Below are 16,039 nucleotides of genomic sequence, written 5' to 3'. Positions count from 1 at the left end.
TTGAGCAAACTTTGTTTCCAGTCAGAATAGAGCAATGGCAAACCAGAAAGGCGATCACGGTGTAGAACCGTTCAGCGGAGGGTTGCAAAGCGCTCTCCAGCATGAATTATTGCCCTGAAAGGATAGAGGCGCCGTCTTACCTCCAATTTGCAGGCGGGGAAATGAGCGTGCCCAAGGTCACACAGTGAACTAGCAGTAGAGCTGGAGGCAGAAGCCGTGATTAAGATTTTCCAGCGGTGACTAGTGATTTATGGGGGCCTCAACTGGGGGGAAACACCTGAAGGGGTCCTGGCATTCGGAAGGTGGCAGCTCAGCAAGTTAGGCCTCCAGAATCAATACTCGTTTGAGAATATTGGCCAAGACATCGGGATGCAGAGTCATGCCACTCCCATCTGAATGAAACAGACCCTGCTTTAAGTTCCTGGGGACTCCTCAGAATTGAGAGGAAAAGCAGGGAAGCTGGGAAGACGACAGCAACAAATTTTGGTTTTGTTGCTTCCATAAACCAGGTCTATAAGACCGACTCATCTGAAAATAGATGGGGCGGGGGTCTGGTACAGTACATGATAATTAGGTCCCGGGGAAGCCAAGGCCCTAAGCAATTTGTGGGCCAAGGAATGTTTGCCTCTTGCACTGCAGTGAAATGAGCCATAAGTACCCCCTGGAAACCTGCTCAATTTTGGTATGTCTACATTGCAATGAGATGCCCACAGAGAGCCCTGATGAGTCCAAAAGGGAGACTTAATGTGCTGACCACTGGATTCCCCCAACCTTTCCCCACCAATAGATATTGGTGTCACTTCTAGCCTATTTGCCCCTTTCCTCTATTCAGCCGTAAGGTCCTGCCTACCAGGGTGGATAAAAATCAATGAGAAAAAAACATTTTTTTAAAAAAAAAAAATCAATTTAAATCTGATTTTTTTTATAAAATGCTTTTTGAGGAAAAAAACTTATCTTTAGATATTTCATCAGGGAATAGAGATTATAAATTCTATAGTATGAAACAATATATTCATGTCATGTTTAAGGAAAGTTTTGTAAATGAGTTCCAATAGTTCATGGATTAGGGACCCAATCTTATGGGGTTCCAGGGGCTTCTGTATAGATTATTTAGGTTAATCTTTCTTTCTACCCACTGGGACTCAGTGCTCAGTCTAGAAGATACCATCAGAGATGCTTAGTTTTGCAGTTCTCAAACTGTGGATGTGTGTCTCCAGAGGTAACATGCTTGTTAACAGCAAAAATGTTTTTAAATAAATATCTATCTATATAGAGGTGAGAAATGACAGACCTCAACTCTGTTGTCCCTCTGCAATTTTGTGTACACAGCGTCAACCCCTTACCTCTCTCTAAAAGTGCAAAGTTTCAAAGGGTGGAATAGACCTGGACAAGGAGAAGTCTGGAGCTAAATGTGAGAAGCGAAGGACATATGCTTATTTTGTTAAAATATTACATGTTTGCTGTTGAAGAAAAAAATCCAGAATACTTAACATTGTTTTAGTTAAATAAAACAATTTAAATGTCTGTCTGGTGATGTTCTCCTCCTAATTCATCATGGCAAGAAAATCCTCCAAATATTAATGATTAACCTGTTGAATTAGAGATATTTGTGAAGTCATTGGGAGATGAACTATCTGCTTCAATTACCTTTGGTAAATGAACTAACCAAACAAACATTCATTTTCTGATATAGCTGTAAAACTAACCTGAAAAGTTTTCAAAATAAATCAGTTTAAAAATGTATAATGTGTACCTTCTAAAAATGAAACCTACATCTATCTCTGAGTTGTGAAAAATATGTATTAAGGTTATAACAACCAACAAAAATGCACTTTTATGTAGAAAACCATGATTAAATAGAGTCTTCCTGACTAGTGATTTAAATCAAATCCATCCTGCTACACTACAGAAATAACCATGTTGTAAACATGTCTCTGTGGACAGAATTAATAACTCTGTTAGGGAACAATGCTTTAACTTAGGTAACCAACACAGTTAATATTTATTCTGTCCATGCACAGAAGGGAAAAACAAGTTTAACATGGTTATCTGTGTAGAGGAGACAGGCCTTTAACCTCCAGTTTGCTCTCAGTGACTATTGAAGTGCTGTGTCTTACTCTAACCTTCTCTCTATCCATACTGTTCACAGCTGCTACTGCAAAATGATGTTTCCCCTTCCGCCCTCCTGCTCCTCGCTAGGCAGCCCAATGCTTCCTCATCTGTCAGGTGTGGCTCACTTCCTCTGCAAGATGAGCCTTTTGAAAAGCATCTGAATTTAGTTCTTAGCCCGTTCCCAGAGCCCAGAATTACTGGTCAGATTCAACCCAAGTGGTTGCTACCTCCAGTTTTAAAGGAAACTTGATGTATTGAGAGTCTGCTGTGAAGACAAACACCTCTCCCCATCCCAGCTTCCCCTTATTTAAGTTGAGCTCCCCCCACATCCCCCAACCGCACTTTCACAAATCATGTCAAAAACCCACATATTTAAATGGAATTTAAAGACAGCCTGAGTTTCATCTTTTCCCCTCATTCTACAGACGTGCTGCTCTGTTCCCAGTCCGAGAGATTCAGAAAGAGCTGCAGGATGTCTTAGAGAGAGACTTCAGAGGCAAGGGGAAGCCTTTGTGATAAATGCCCCAGGGCCATTTGAAAGCAGCTGCCTGAACTTCTTGACCCAGCAGGATTGAGTAGGTGGAGTGGGTGGGAGACGAGTTATGTAGGCTACCTGCGTGCCCCTGAATTTCACTGAACTGACACGGTTAGATTTGGAGGTCGGCAACATTCAGCCAGGCCATCTCCTCAGCTAAGCAGGGTTAGGCCAACCTTTTTTAGTGACATCCCACCAAACGGCATCCTCCGTGTGCCATGACCCCGCACGTGCAATGTATCCCAGGTCAGGCTGTGCGGAGAGCACCCTTTTGTTCTACACGTTTGGGAGTGGATGGAATCATCCCGCGGCCTGGATCCAGCCCCCAGGATCCACTTTTTTTTGTAAATTTTGGAGCAATGCCGTGTGTGCGTTGCCTAAATAGGCGGGACGCCACTGGGTACCTGTGGTCTGCTAGAGTGAAGAGTCCACTATCAACTATTGGTTCCCTGTGTAGCTACTTTGATTAAGTCACCATTTAATCTTCTCTTTATTAAACTAAATACATGAAGCTCCCTGAGCCTATCACTACAAGGCATGTTCTCTAATCCTTTCCTGGTTCTTATGGCTTTCTTTGAACGCTCTCCAATTTATCATGAATTTTGGGCACCAGAACTGGGCACAGTATTCCAGTAGCAGTCGCTTCAGTATCAAATGCAGAGGTATTATAACCTCCGCTCTCCCACTCAATATTCCCCGGGTATACAACCTGGCCTTTCTAGCCAGTGTCGCACCTGGAGCTCCTGTTCAGCTGAGGATTCCCCAAGTCCCTTTCAGAGTCACTGCTTCCTAGGAATAGAGGCCCCCATCCTAAGTGTGGCTGATGTTTTCCATTCCCAGATGTACGACTTTAAATTTGTTTGTATGAAAGCAGTGCAACATTAGCCAGGTGTGTGTTCTCTGGCGATGGATAAGGAAGGGAGATGGTGCTCACAAAGCCACCTTTAACCTAATGAGATTCTAGAAAAGGTCAGAGTCAGCAGCTGGCCCTTGTGTGGGAATAATTGTCGTCAATATAAAATATCTGAAATTGAGCCATCAGCCAGTACGCTGTGAAATAGTCACTTGAACCCATGATAAGCGTAAGAGCTATAGAATGAACAATGGCTACAACACTGAACATGGAGGTTAGTAGTAAAGGTTGCACTTGTATAGTGCTTTTCAGCCAAGGCTCCCAAAACACTTCACAGACATTTAGGACGACTCCCAGTACCCTTGGGGAGGTAGGTGAAACGTACTATCCCATTTTACAGATGGGAAATGGGAGCACAGAGAGGTTAGTGACTTGCCAGGTTGCATGGCAGGTCAGCAGCAGAGTTAAGAATACTAGGGCTCTGAGCACCATGCTTTTGCTACTAGACCACACTCACCCCTTTCTAAACAGGTGATGTGAATATTCGGTCGTCCTCTCAGGGTGACATACAATTATTCAGACCCACAGACTTAAAGGTCAGAAGGGACCATCATGATCATCTCCTGCACATTGCAGGCCACAGAACCTCACCCACCCACTCCTGTAATAGACCCCTAAGCTGTGGCTGAGTTACTGAAGTCCTCAAATCATGGTTTAAAGACTTCAAGTTACAGAGACTCAACCATTCACACTAGTTTAAACCAACATGTGACCCATGCTGCAGAGGAAGGTGAAAACTCCCAGGTCTCTGCTAATGGGACCCAGTGGGAAAATTCCTTCCCAACCCCAAATATTGTGATCAGTTAGACCCTGAGCATGTGGGCAAGACCCACCAGCCAGACACCTGGGAAAGAATTCTCTGTAGTAACTCAGAGCTCTCCCTATCTAGTGTCACATCACCGGCCGTTGGAGGTATTTGCTGCTAGCAGTTGCCGGTCAGCCACATGCCCATTGTAGGCCATCTCATCACATCATCTCCGTCATAAACTTTTCAAGTGCAATCTTGAAGCCAGTGAGGTTTTTTGCCCCCACTGCTCCCCTTGGATGTTTGAACTCCCATTGACTTCCGTGGGAACAGAGTTAGGGAGTTACACAAGGGCTGAGTTGAACCAATGAAGAGTCAAACTCACGATTCCAGGGAGGTTCGATATTCAAAGCCTGAGTATAGGCCATCAAACCATCACTTGTGGATAATAATAAAGCTTTAGAAATCAGTTTGTGTAACTAACAGATTGCATTATTAGTCTATTGTAGCAGCTCACGCTGAAGAGCCCAGACTCTATAGTCTACATGTCCAGGTGATGCATTTGCTGGGAAGGCCTTCAATTTCACAGCCAAGCTTGGGTGAGATTCTGTTGTTTAGTTCACAGTGCGACAGACAAACATGCTCTCTCAGAGCAGATAGGTTGAATTGGCCCACGCAGATCCACAAAAGACAAAATGTTTTAATTCTCCTGTGCTGTCAGGTATTCCCCTAGCAAGCAGTATTACAGGAGATGACTAATCCAAGGCAGCCAAGTAATAAGAGGCTATTCCACTGCATAATTTCCTTTGCAGAGTTGTTACCAAAATCTCAGCTGACCTGGTGAGGTTGTGTGACATCAACCAGCTCCCTTCCAGGATCAGCTGTGGCATTCAGATGTTTGAAGTTGTAATACTCAGGTGTTTTAAGTACAAATAGAAACTGAAAATATTATGCTCTTCCAATATTTAGCCAAGCCTCTGAATGGAAGTTGGCTTTAATCTCTCTCCCTATCAATTTTTACTTCTTCCTTGTAACAAACATTTTAAAGGAACAATGAGAAAAAAAAATACCTTTAGACTCTAGGAGACAATTCAGCATTGCCAAGGAAGGGGGAACCTATTAGATCGGACTTCTCAGACCAGTCTCTCAGATGTTTTTTTTCTAAAGTGGAACTCATTGCTTTTCCTGTTTGCCTCCCACCGCGCGTGTGGACACACACACACAAACACACACACCCTCTATCTAGCTTAGTGGTTGGTGGGTGGGTGTGTTCCCAGCCAGATGGTTAGCCTGCCACAGATCTATGCTCTACATGTTTAGTGAGAAAGATGGCTCAGGGATTAATGGGATTTAGCATCCCTCTCTTCCAAACTGGTAGTTCGAGCCCAGGGCATTGGTGATGTAAAGTCATCACTAACAATGGATAAAAATCACACACACACCCCGGAAGCGAGGATACTTTCTGCACCTTTGGAGGAGTCCCTATCCCTCTCTCTCCCCACAATAGAATCAGATTCTCCAATTACTTGAGGTGAGGGATAGTGTAGTGGCCTGCTAGACATGGGGACCTGAAAGCACTTATTCCTTGTGAACGGGATTTTCAAAGGAGCAGCCTATAACTCTTATAGGCATGTTGAAAATCACAACCTAACAGGGTAGTACAGTGGTAACTAAACATCAGTGATTATTTACCTATACAATTCGGCAAGGCTGTCAGATTTTAGTTAGGCAGGTAAAGGAGCTCTGCTCCAGGAGCGAGCGAGCGAGCGGCTGTGAATAATGCATTACAGGCGTTTAGAGGTACCTTTTCAAACCATCCGACGCTCAGCTTCCCTTTTTTGCACTGCAAAATGAATTGCAGATGCAAGTCCCGAAGACTTACCCCTCTGACTACCCCATGTGTAAGGTGGTAGGTGGTGGTATGTTGCGAATAGTGGCAGCAGTGGACACTCCTACGTAGCCATGTATAACGCACTAATCGCTGTGGTATCAGAGTGCCGTGAGAAGTACAACTTCATTACTGCTTGGGGCCTCTGGAACAGACTGACAACTGCCAGAGCCCATGTTAGAGTGGGGGTTAACTCTGATAAGTGCTTAGCATGAGTGTAGGTTCTTTTTGTGTGTTTTTTCACTGCAGTGCTATTTACCATAAAAATAAAATAGGTTTGCATAGGAAGTGCTGTGTGTGTGGTACCTTATATCTGTAGCAATTACACTGTTAATGGTCTCTGAAGAGAGAGCCTGCCAGCAAGTGTCCTTGGTCAGCCTGCCTGTGCTGAGACTAAACACAGTGAGCACTGTGCGCCTGGAAATACCCCAGTCAGAAGGGGGAGACGTGGGTCTCTACCCAAAAAGGGCAATGGCTGGGGAGCTGGAAGCCAAAGAGGGGGTGTCATAAATATAAAGGGAAGGGTAAACACCTTCAAATCCCTCTTGGCCAGAGGAAAAACCCTTTCACCTGTAAAGGGTTAAGAAGCTAGGATAACCTTGCTGGCACCTGACCAAAATGACCAATGAGGAGACAAGATACTTTCAAAGCTGGGGGGGAGAGAGAAACAAAGGCTCTCTCTGTCTGTGCGATGCTTTTGCCGGGGACAGAACAGGAATGGAGACTTAGAACTTAGTAAGTAATCTAGCTAGATATGCGTTAGATTCTGTTTTGTTTAAATGGCTGATAAAATAAGCTGTGCTGGAGGGAATGTATATTCCTGTTTTTGTGTCTTTTTGTAACTTAAGGTTTTGCCTAGAGGGATTCTCTATATTTTGAATCTGATTACCCTGTAAGATATTTACCATCCTGATTTTACAGAGATGATTCTTTTACTTTTTCTTCTATTAAAATTCTTCTTTTAAGAACCTGATTGGTTTTTCCTTGTTCTTAAGATCCAAGGGTTTGGGTCTGTGTTCACCTATGCAAATTGGTGAGGATTTTTATCAAGCCTTCCCCAGGAAAGGGGGTGTAGGGTTTGGGGAGGATTTTGGGGGTGCCCTTGATGGACCGCTGAGGCGGAAATAGAGGTGTCGTTGCTCTGAAATGTGACAGCATCTACAACATGGAAGTATTTCTGTGGACCACTTAGGCACGCTGTGCATGACAGAGAGCCCGTAAGTCTCATGCCACAATAGACAGGTTGTGGCACGGCCTGGACAGTTTGTTCCAAACATACACATACTGCTAAACCACACAGAGCTCCACTGTTGACTTGAATCAGCTGCCTTCATACCTTGAATCAAAATTACAACCTACTGAATCAGATGCCTCTCCTACTAAATCCCCCGCTCTTTTAAGTTTCTGGCCCGACTCGTTCAAGCCGATTGTCCATTTCAAGAAGTGTTCTTAGAACAGAGTGTAATCACCGACCATGATAAATTAAATCATAGACTGAAACCCTCAGGCTTGAAACCAACCAGATCAGCTTTGTGAGAATTGCTTTCTGTGTGGCATAACACAGAGCTGAGCATGGCAAGTGCTAACTCTAGGGGACAGATTGTCTTGCAAGGTCGCCAATGTGACCAGAGCAGTAAGCGTAAATTATTAAAAATAAATGTAGCACAGGCTGTGTCTGTAAGAGAGTATAATATTTTGTATTTACTATACACAGCCCCTTTCTTCAGAGGATCTCCAAGTTTTCCTGACCTACTACAACAGGGAGGGAAGCAGTATTAAAACCTGGGCAGTTAGACCAGAGACTGGTAATGGGACCTGTCAAGAGATGCATTTCTAATGTGCCCATCCTTGGTGCAGATGAAGATACCGAACCTTTCGCCTCTAGTCTGAATCCTGATTGGGTCAGTATAGAGCCTCTCGTGACTGTGCGGGTGGCATACGTGAGGCAAGTTGGATGGTTTCAGTCAAGTTTCCACCTCAACAGGTGTCCCATAACTGGCACAGTCAGAGAAGCCAAAATTACAATGGGACATGGAGACTGAACTGCCCTCTCTTCGAGGAGCAATGAGGTTGACAGGCAAAGCTGCATGAGGGAAGCTTGGACTTGGTCTGACAACAGGGTTCAACCACCCAGCACCCTTATGACAGCAATTAAAATCCACACTTTAAAAAGTAGCTCAGCAGACACAAACCCACCATTATAGTAGGAAAATGTACTCAAGCATGCGAGCACAATGGCTGTAGCCCACAGAGGATACGTCCTAGGACTGAATGCAGCCAACTAAAGTTTGCCTTGGGCTCTGCGTTTTAAAAGCAGTAGGTTCTGGGTTGTAGCGATAAACTGATGGTTGTCGTGTATAAAACCAGTACCTGTGATGTCTTACAGTATTGCTTTCAGAACAGCAAATTTACATTAGAAATGGTGAAAAGCAGAGGGTGGTTAAAAGGACAAATAAGAGAATAAAAAAAAAGTGCCACACACAGGAGACAACTGTCCATTTGATACCTTTCATGTGCATCGAATTCACTAAAAATGAGACCACAGTTAACTTCTGTACCCTGAAGGAGGAATGTATTATTATAAAGATACTACTTATGTACAGCATGGTCTGGATAAATCCTCTACACCGGCCTGCACTTTTCTCGCATCAGAATATAGTTTCATTCTAATCTTTGTAATGACACATTCTCAAGTGCTTTCCATAAAGAGATGGAAAAGATGCTACCAGTCACCTTCTCATTGTCTGGAGTTCGAGTTAATGATCGTTAGCCTTCTCCCTCTGCACAGCTTCCAGGACCTCTGCTTAGTGTCAGAGAAAAGAGTCAAAGCAAAAACACTTAGCAGTTTGTGCTGCTGTGTCTGCTGTGAAAATGTTGCAGGCTTTTACCGTTACAGCCCACTGTGTGTGTGATCAGCAGTTCAATGCCTTGTGTCTCATTCTCGGCTGAGGAGAAGCGGCATCAAGCAAATCTTTTACAGTGACAAGTTGCAGACTGCCATTCTGCCTCCACGCTGCATTTTCCATGCACGACACTGTTCTTCTCCAGACAGCGTGCGTGGGTGTGCACACGTCGCCATGCTAACCGTCACTTAAATGACTAAGTGGTGGCATGACTTGCCAACAGCATGATGTCTCGGTTTCACACGGCACTGGAGGACACCACTATTCTCTACTCCTATCTGTTACATTATCGCATACAGCCTCGTGTGCATCAGGGCTGCTCAAGTGTGTGATCTTATTCTTCCATGCTGCAGCCTACAGAGCAGGGGTTCTTAATTGATTGACCATTGTGGGCCGCATCCACACAATGCATATACTACCTGTATGGCCCTGAGGCGGTCACATGGGCCGCAGCTGTGTGCTGATTGGGCTGCGGGTTGAGAACCACCGCTACAGCGGCTGAGCCATAACACAGCAGCGCTGTGACGTGGGCCGTGGAGACACACTTTATCGCCGGGGGAGAGCTCTCCTGGTGATTTAAAAAAAAACAAAACACCCACCTTGAGGTGGTAGCTGGTCCGTGGCTCTAAGTTCCAGCTTTCGCTCTCCTTGTGGTCCAGGGCTGCTAGGCATCCATCCAGAGTAAGAAACAGACCAGCAAAGGAGGACTGAAATGTCACTGTTTTGCCCCTTCAGATCTACTTTAGGAACCTTCATTAGTGCTACGTGTCTGGGCTTAGGCCTAATTAAGCTGCTTGCAATGGAGCACACTGCTAGGAGCCAGGAGAAAAGGTCAGGTTGAGTCGAGGGGGCTGCTAATCAAATCGCTGTGTGAAGCAGCACGCGGTTTTCCACAGTCTGCGGAGGCGTCCCAAACTGCTCAGCTCTGGTTCTTCGTTAAAGTAAGGAATTGTGCAGACAAGGAGAGAATAGATGAAACCAGCTGGTTTATAGCACGCAGCCATCACCCCTTTAGTGGGCAGGAGATTGTGTTCATGGTACACACACACTTCAGAACACTCCCACTGAGGTCACTGACAGCGCCTAAATCCGGAGCGACAGTTGCCTTCAGTGGTTTGAAGGGGAGCGTGCTAACTAGACAAATACTGGAGCTTGGCAACTGGTCCATTTCACTTGGCCCGAAGGATAGCAACGCACAAGGGTACTTGCCTTGTTCTAGGGACGCGTAATAGGCGAGTGTCAACAAACAGCATGGAGCCGAAGAACGAAAAGAGCATTAGGAGAAGGGAAATCCCAAATTTTAATCCTGGCTCTGCCACTGATTTCCTAAATGGCCTTGGACAGTCGCTTTGATTTTATGCTGTGCAGTTTCTCCACTGCTACTGATCTCCTTCAAAAGGGAAGTGGAAGGGATGTGTTTGTACCATGATACTTCTATGAAGGATGGGCAGACGGACCTTTTCTTTGCACCTACTATTATAATCAGCAGATGTAGAGAGAAAGAGTTAGACCTGGTCTACGCAGTTTTTATACTGGTACGGCTCTTGCTTAGTGGGGAGGGAAGAGTGATATACCTGTACAACTCCCACAGCTATAAAAGGTACCTTATACGCCTGTAGCTCATTCCCCTTCCTATATAGGAATAAGTTACATGAACAATTAACTTAATACACTTTCAAAGCAGATTATAGACTACATATTAGCCAGTCTGCTTTGAAGAACTGTGTCATGTATGCAGGTCCTTTGAGTGTACCTGAAAGGCAACACGTCTTAACCCTTGTGTAGACAATCCCTGAGGCACATTTGCACCAGCGTAACTGCGCCCACACTAGGAGTTACACTACTGATCTTTACTGACATAGTTTAAGGGTGTGCCCACACACAAAACGTACACTGTTCCTACTGCTTTCGGAAATTCCTCTGGCTCTGCGGTTGCACACGGTTTTGGAAAGAGCTCGACATTAACAGCACTTCCTCGATTGAAGTGGAAGGAGAGATCCTAGGGACCCCAAGATGTAATAACTGTCAATCTTAAAGAGAATGGCAGCACCTCTTAATAAGAGCACAGGACTGTGGGTCAGATCGTGGGTGTTTGGGAAGCATGAGCTGATGGGTGTTTGGTCTCATGCCTCTTTTGACTGCACCAACTACAAATAAGTCCCCATTTTCACTCTCAGTAAGCAAGCAGTGTTGTCATTTCAGATATTCTCTTTTGTATCACGATTAGCTCTTTCGGTAGGGTAGGGGAACTCAGGACAGTGAATGCAGCCTTCTACATCTTCTTTGCTGTTCTCTGTATTGTGACAGGCATCATCCAGGATTAAAATGTTCCTTTTCACTTCTTGGTGTTGAGTTGATATGGTTGAGTTCCCATGGAAGACAACTTCCAGAAAGTCAATGGCATAAAGGCACATCTAGAATTCTTCCAGTTAGGACTTTTGGGCAGCAATGCCTTTGGGGGTGCACTTCCAAAGGACTATTTACCCAAGTCACAATGAAATGTTTTAATGGAGTTTAGCAAGGGCTGTAGGAGTTTGCATCTTTCTGCTCAGTGAGCTATTGGGGTTCCAACCAACTGATTGGTCAAGTAGCTTTCAGTAATCCCCATTGAGAGACTTTGGTAAGGAACAGACTACACAAAATGTGATGCAGGATGTACATTTTTTCTTAAAGGAGAAAGTTTAATAGGTTCTTCCACACCACCCTAGAAAATCTAGAGTAGTGTTCCCCTGCAAATGCATCATATTGCAAGGGGGCACCCTGGCTTGTGTTGCCAGTGAATTAAACCATTATATTCTTTATCACCAGCAGACCACGTTACCCCAACGTCTCCTTGAGTAGAAAGGCCCGAACTTCTGCAGCTCTCAGTATCACATCCTGGGCCTAGGAAAGTAAAGATAACGGAGATGGGCTCATTTGAACCCATGGTTTTGAGAGAATAAACGGAACTAGAGCGGATGCAGTTACTAATTCTTTTACCAAAGGGGGTTCCAGACTGCCTTTCAGTGTTCAGGGTACGTCTACACGGCCAATAAAAGGTATGTTAGTTCGCTCAAGTTCAGATAACAGTAAGGACACAGCAGCTTCCCCTGAAGGCTCTCTCAAGCGGAGTTCAACAGCTGCTGTATAGTCACTGCTATTTTTAACACGCATTAGATATTGCAAGTTAAGAACACTCTTTTTTTTGGGGGGCACAGTGTGGACACCTTGAGTCATTGTTCACAGTCTAAAAATGCCAGGGAAAGGGTTTACTTCTCCATTTACACAGCAAGTCATGAACAGAGGCCCTAGGTAAATAAAGAGAAAATGTGAAGCTGGCAACACCGGCAATGTTAATGGTAAATTCAGCAAAACTGTTCTTTAGCTCAGAGTGTGAGGAAAGTCAGAGCCATATGCACAGCGGGCTGATTTGGTACGATCATTGGGGCAGATGTGCCAACTTAATTACCTGTGATTTCTCGAGTGATTAACACGGATAGAACTCCCTCCGTCTCCTAATTCATTAGTGTTAAGGCCTCAGCTACTGATACCCACGGCGGTTAGGTTACCCTAATATAGCTAGATCCTTGCTGCACTTTAAAAGCAATGTCGATCTGTATAACTCCAATCTGGCAGAGATGCTTATCAGCCTCCGCAGGAGCATCATGAGAGTAATCTATCTAAAGGTTTTTCTATAGCGTTCATCACCACAGCATTCCAGTCAAAAGATTAATAGTAGTCCTTGTTAGTAAATCACTGGAAGTACTAAATTGGAGTCAGGCATCTAGCTTTTAGGTCTGCCTCTACCATGCCTTTGCTCTGTGCCTCAGTTTCCCCACCTGTAAAACCGAGCAAAGCTTATTCCCTTTGACGAAGGGCTTCGCAATGTATAAATAAGTGCCAAGCGTGAATATTGTCACACAGGCGAGAATTCCTGTTTTTCTGCTCAAATGCTTCATAGTCTTTTTCCATTTTTGAAATTTTAAAAGCAGTTGAACGTTCAGCTCCAGGACCTTGCAAGGGACTCCAGAAGAAAGCTTCCGTATGCTTGTAATTGAAACAGGAGGCAGCAACAATCTTTGAATACATTGGTTTTGGCTGCCATCCATTTGCAAGCTTGCACACAAAATCGGATTCAAAAATCCAGGCCTGACAGAGAGGGGTTGCCCTCAGTTACGTATCCTGTTTGAATGAGTCATTGTACTGTCCAGCATACAAGAAGTGATGCTTCTTAGCAAAATGATGAGTGCCCATGTTAACTGTTTGTCTGTCATTTTGTTTCTCTGCAGCTTGAAAGCTATCCTGGTGGGGACGCCTCAGAACAACACAGTGGATCTCTCTGGCATCCCTCTGACACTGAAGGACTTGGACCGCATCATCTCATACCTCCAGCACAGCTCAGAGCACATCGACAATGTGGAGCTGTGCTTTACGGAGCTGACCGACGAGATGTTCCTTCAACTTCTGCCCATCCTCAGTGCCCTGCCTCACCTCACCACTCTCTCCCTGAACGGCAACAGACTCACCAAAGCAATCCTTCGGGACCTGACAGAAACGCTGAAGGACCCCAAGAAGTTCTCCAGCGTGACGTGGATTGATCTGGGCAACAACGTGGATATCTTTTCTTTGCCGCAGCCCTTTTTGGTCAGCCTCAAGAAACGATGTCCCAAGCAAGGCAACTTGCCAACCATTCTGGAGTTCGGGGAGGGCCAGATGAGTGACTTGGAAAGCCAAGAGGACCTGTGCTCAGCTGACGAAGATCGAAACCAACCTGACAAGATCAACAATGCAGACACCAGACGGCTGCTGACAGAGAGAACAATTGAGGTTGGGACGCTGACAAATAAATGTGACTCTGAGCAGGAAGCTGCTTGTGAGACAACTCAGACATGATGTTCAGCTATGTGTCACTTGGCTGGGTACTTTGACAAGAGACACTTTAAAACCGATACCTCACCTATGAAGGTTCTTATTAAGTGTTGATTTACATGTTCAGATGTCTATACAATCAATGCTTTGAGACTTTAGACTGTTGCCCCATCAGTTTCCTCTCATCGTATGAATGTCAACCAATTTTGTTTCGTAGAGAACATAAAAATGTGATCAAGTTGTATACTTATCTTTTATAAAGCTGGCCAGGTACTTTTAAACCTTAGCAATGAGCTGTGCTTTTTATCTCTCTCTTTAAAAAAAAAAAAAAAAAAATCTATAGCACCAAGGTATCGTAATGCCAGTTCCCTTAAATAGCACAAAAGGAGAAGAAAGCAGCAAACAGAATTTGCCAGAGAGGTCTCTGTTTTGAGAGGAGATTGTTCTTACTGAATCTAGCAAAATCTTAGTTTTAAAGTTCTCTCTCTTGTAAACAATGGATAAATGGCTGCCTTCCTAAGGAGGACTCTTGCGGAGACCAAATTAAACCTATCCCCACTCTGAACCGCACTGAAGAGTAGCATACTTGGTCAATGACAAAACAACCAGGGGATATTTCTTTGCACCAGCCAGTAAGGATGAAATTCACCTCCTGTGCAGAGGGGTCAACACAAGGAGAATGTGCCCCATAAGACCTGTTTTAATTGGAGTATAGTTGTTGGCTGGGCATATGTACAGGGGTGAATTTCCACTGCAGATACTTGCTCCTTACCACCACCATTTGGAATCTAGAAAGGCTGTCTCACTCTCTGGCCTTACAGGAGTTGGATCAGCAAGACGTCCAGTACTGAGAGCACATTTGGTCTTAGAGTTTGGCTACCACTCCCACTACTGTAAATAACTCCTTTGCTTTCAGTGAAATTACTTGGCCTTTACACCACTGTAACTGAGAGCAGAATTTGGGACCATCTGCAAAGTTTGAATTCAGGGGTTTGGTTCAGGCCCATGTCTAGTACATGTAAAGGGACAGAGCTGTTCCTAACAAATATTTATTACAATATGGAACGTTTATAGAAGAAAAATGAACAAAAAGTTTTCCTTTGGAAATTTTTTAATACACTGCCATTCCAGGGTGGGCAGGCACAAGCCAACTGAAGATACGTCAGGCCTGTACCAATCTTTCAGGTTATTTGACTGTCCCTACTTCCCCCGACCAGAAGTGCTTTGTTTCTAACATTTTTAGAAGAGAAACAGTTTTGAATTTCCAATAGCAAATGGAGATGGGACTTGCACTGCTGGCTTTGAATCTGGATCCTGTCTTCCCCAAAGTTCAGAGGTGTTTGGAGCTGGAATTTGCAGTGAGACCCATCTTTCTAGAGCATTTTAGTAGACTTATAAGGACCAAACCTGATTTCCTGGCATGAAATGTAGCCATTTGGCTTTCTGTTTGTGTCCTGTTATTTGAATAGCTTTAGAGCATCATCTCCTTGGCTCAAGCATGAGTGACAACTCTTTTGGCTTTATCTACAAGTACAAATGCATTCAGAGAGTATTCAATCTTCCCTTTGGCACTAGCCCCATAACATTGCTACACTATAAGTCTGCTTCCCCTCCACATGCAAGAAAATATCTTATAAGAGATTCTGCTACTCATTTAAATACAGCTGGCAAAATTCATTATGATTTGCATGTATCTAACATTTTTCTAACAGCTCATTCTTTTCACCAGGCATAAAAACCTTGCAGTGAATAAACTTTTTCTGTTTGCAGTAAAGGAGCTATCCATAATCAAAATAAATGACAGTGTTTAATAGAGACCTTGTCTTGAGTTTGCATTTATTACAGGCTTCACACTACCGGGACCACAGTTCACAGCAGCAAAGCCCAGCATATCTGCCTCATTGAAAATATTTCCCCTTTAAAGATACGTGGGTAGGTGCTTTATGAATTCATATCACAGACACTACAGTATTTCTCCACTAAACAAATGGTAGGTAACAATAATACTTCCGGGCTGATTCTGCCCTCTTACAACAGTGTAAACCCCGTGTGAATCTATTGACACCTGTGTAAGAGCACAGTTGGACTCTTTGCA

General features: G+C 44.2%; 1 protein-coding gene across 1 annotated transcript in view; it reads left to right on the top strand.

The window, feature by feature from the left end:
- The window catches only part of LRRC75A (leucine rich repeat containing 75A), a 192,159-nt gene extending 176,402 nt beyond the window's left edge, over positions 1–15,757 (top strand). Inside the window, exon 4 of the mRNA XM_084650816.1 lies at positions 13,365–15,757. Coding sequence (XP_084506942.1) covers positions 13,365–13,968 — 604 coding nt within the window. The 3' untranslated portion in view covers positions 13,969–15,757. The remainder of the gene's footprint in view (positions 1–13,364) is intronic.
- The last annotated feature ends 282 nt before the right edge of the window (positions 15,758–16,039 follow it).

The sequence above is a fragment of the Lepidochelys olivacea genome (assembly GCF_965140295.1).
Source record: "Lepidochelys olivacea isolate rLepOli2 genome assembly, chromosome: 17".
Classification (NCBI taxonomy): Eukaryota; Metazoa; Chordata; order Testudines; family Cheloniidae; genus Lepidochelys; species Lepidochelys olivacea.
This window is presented reverse-complemented; position numbering and strand designations above follow the sequence as displayed.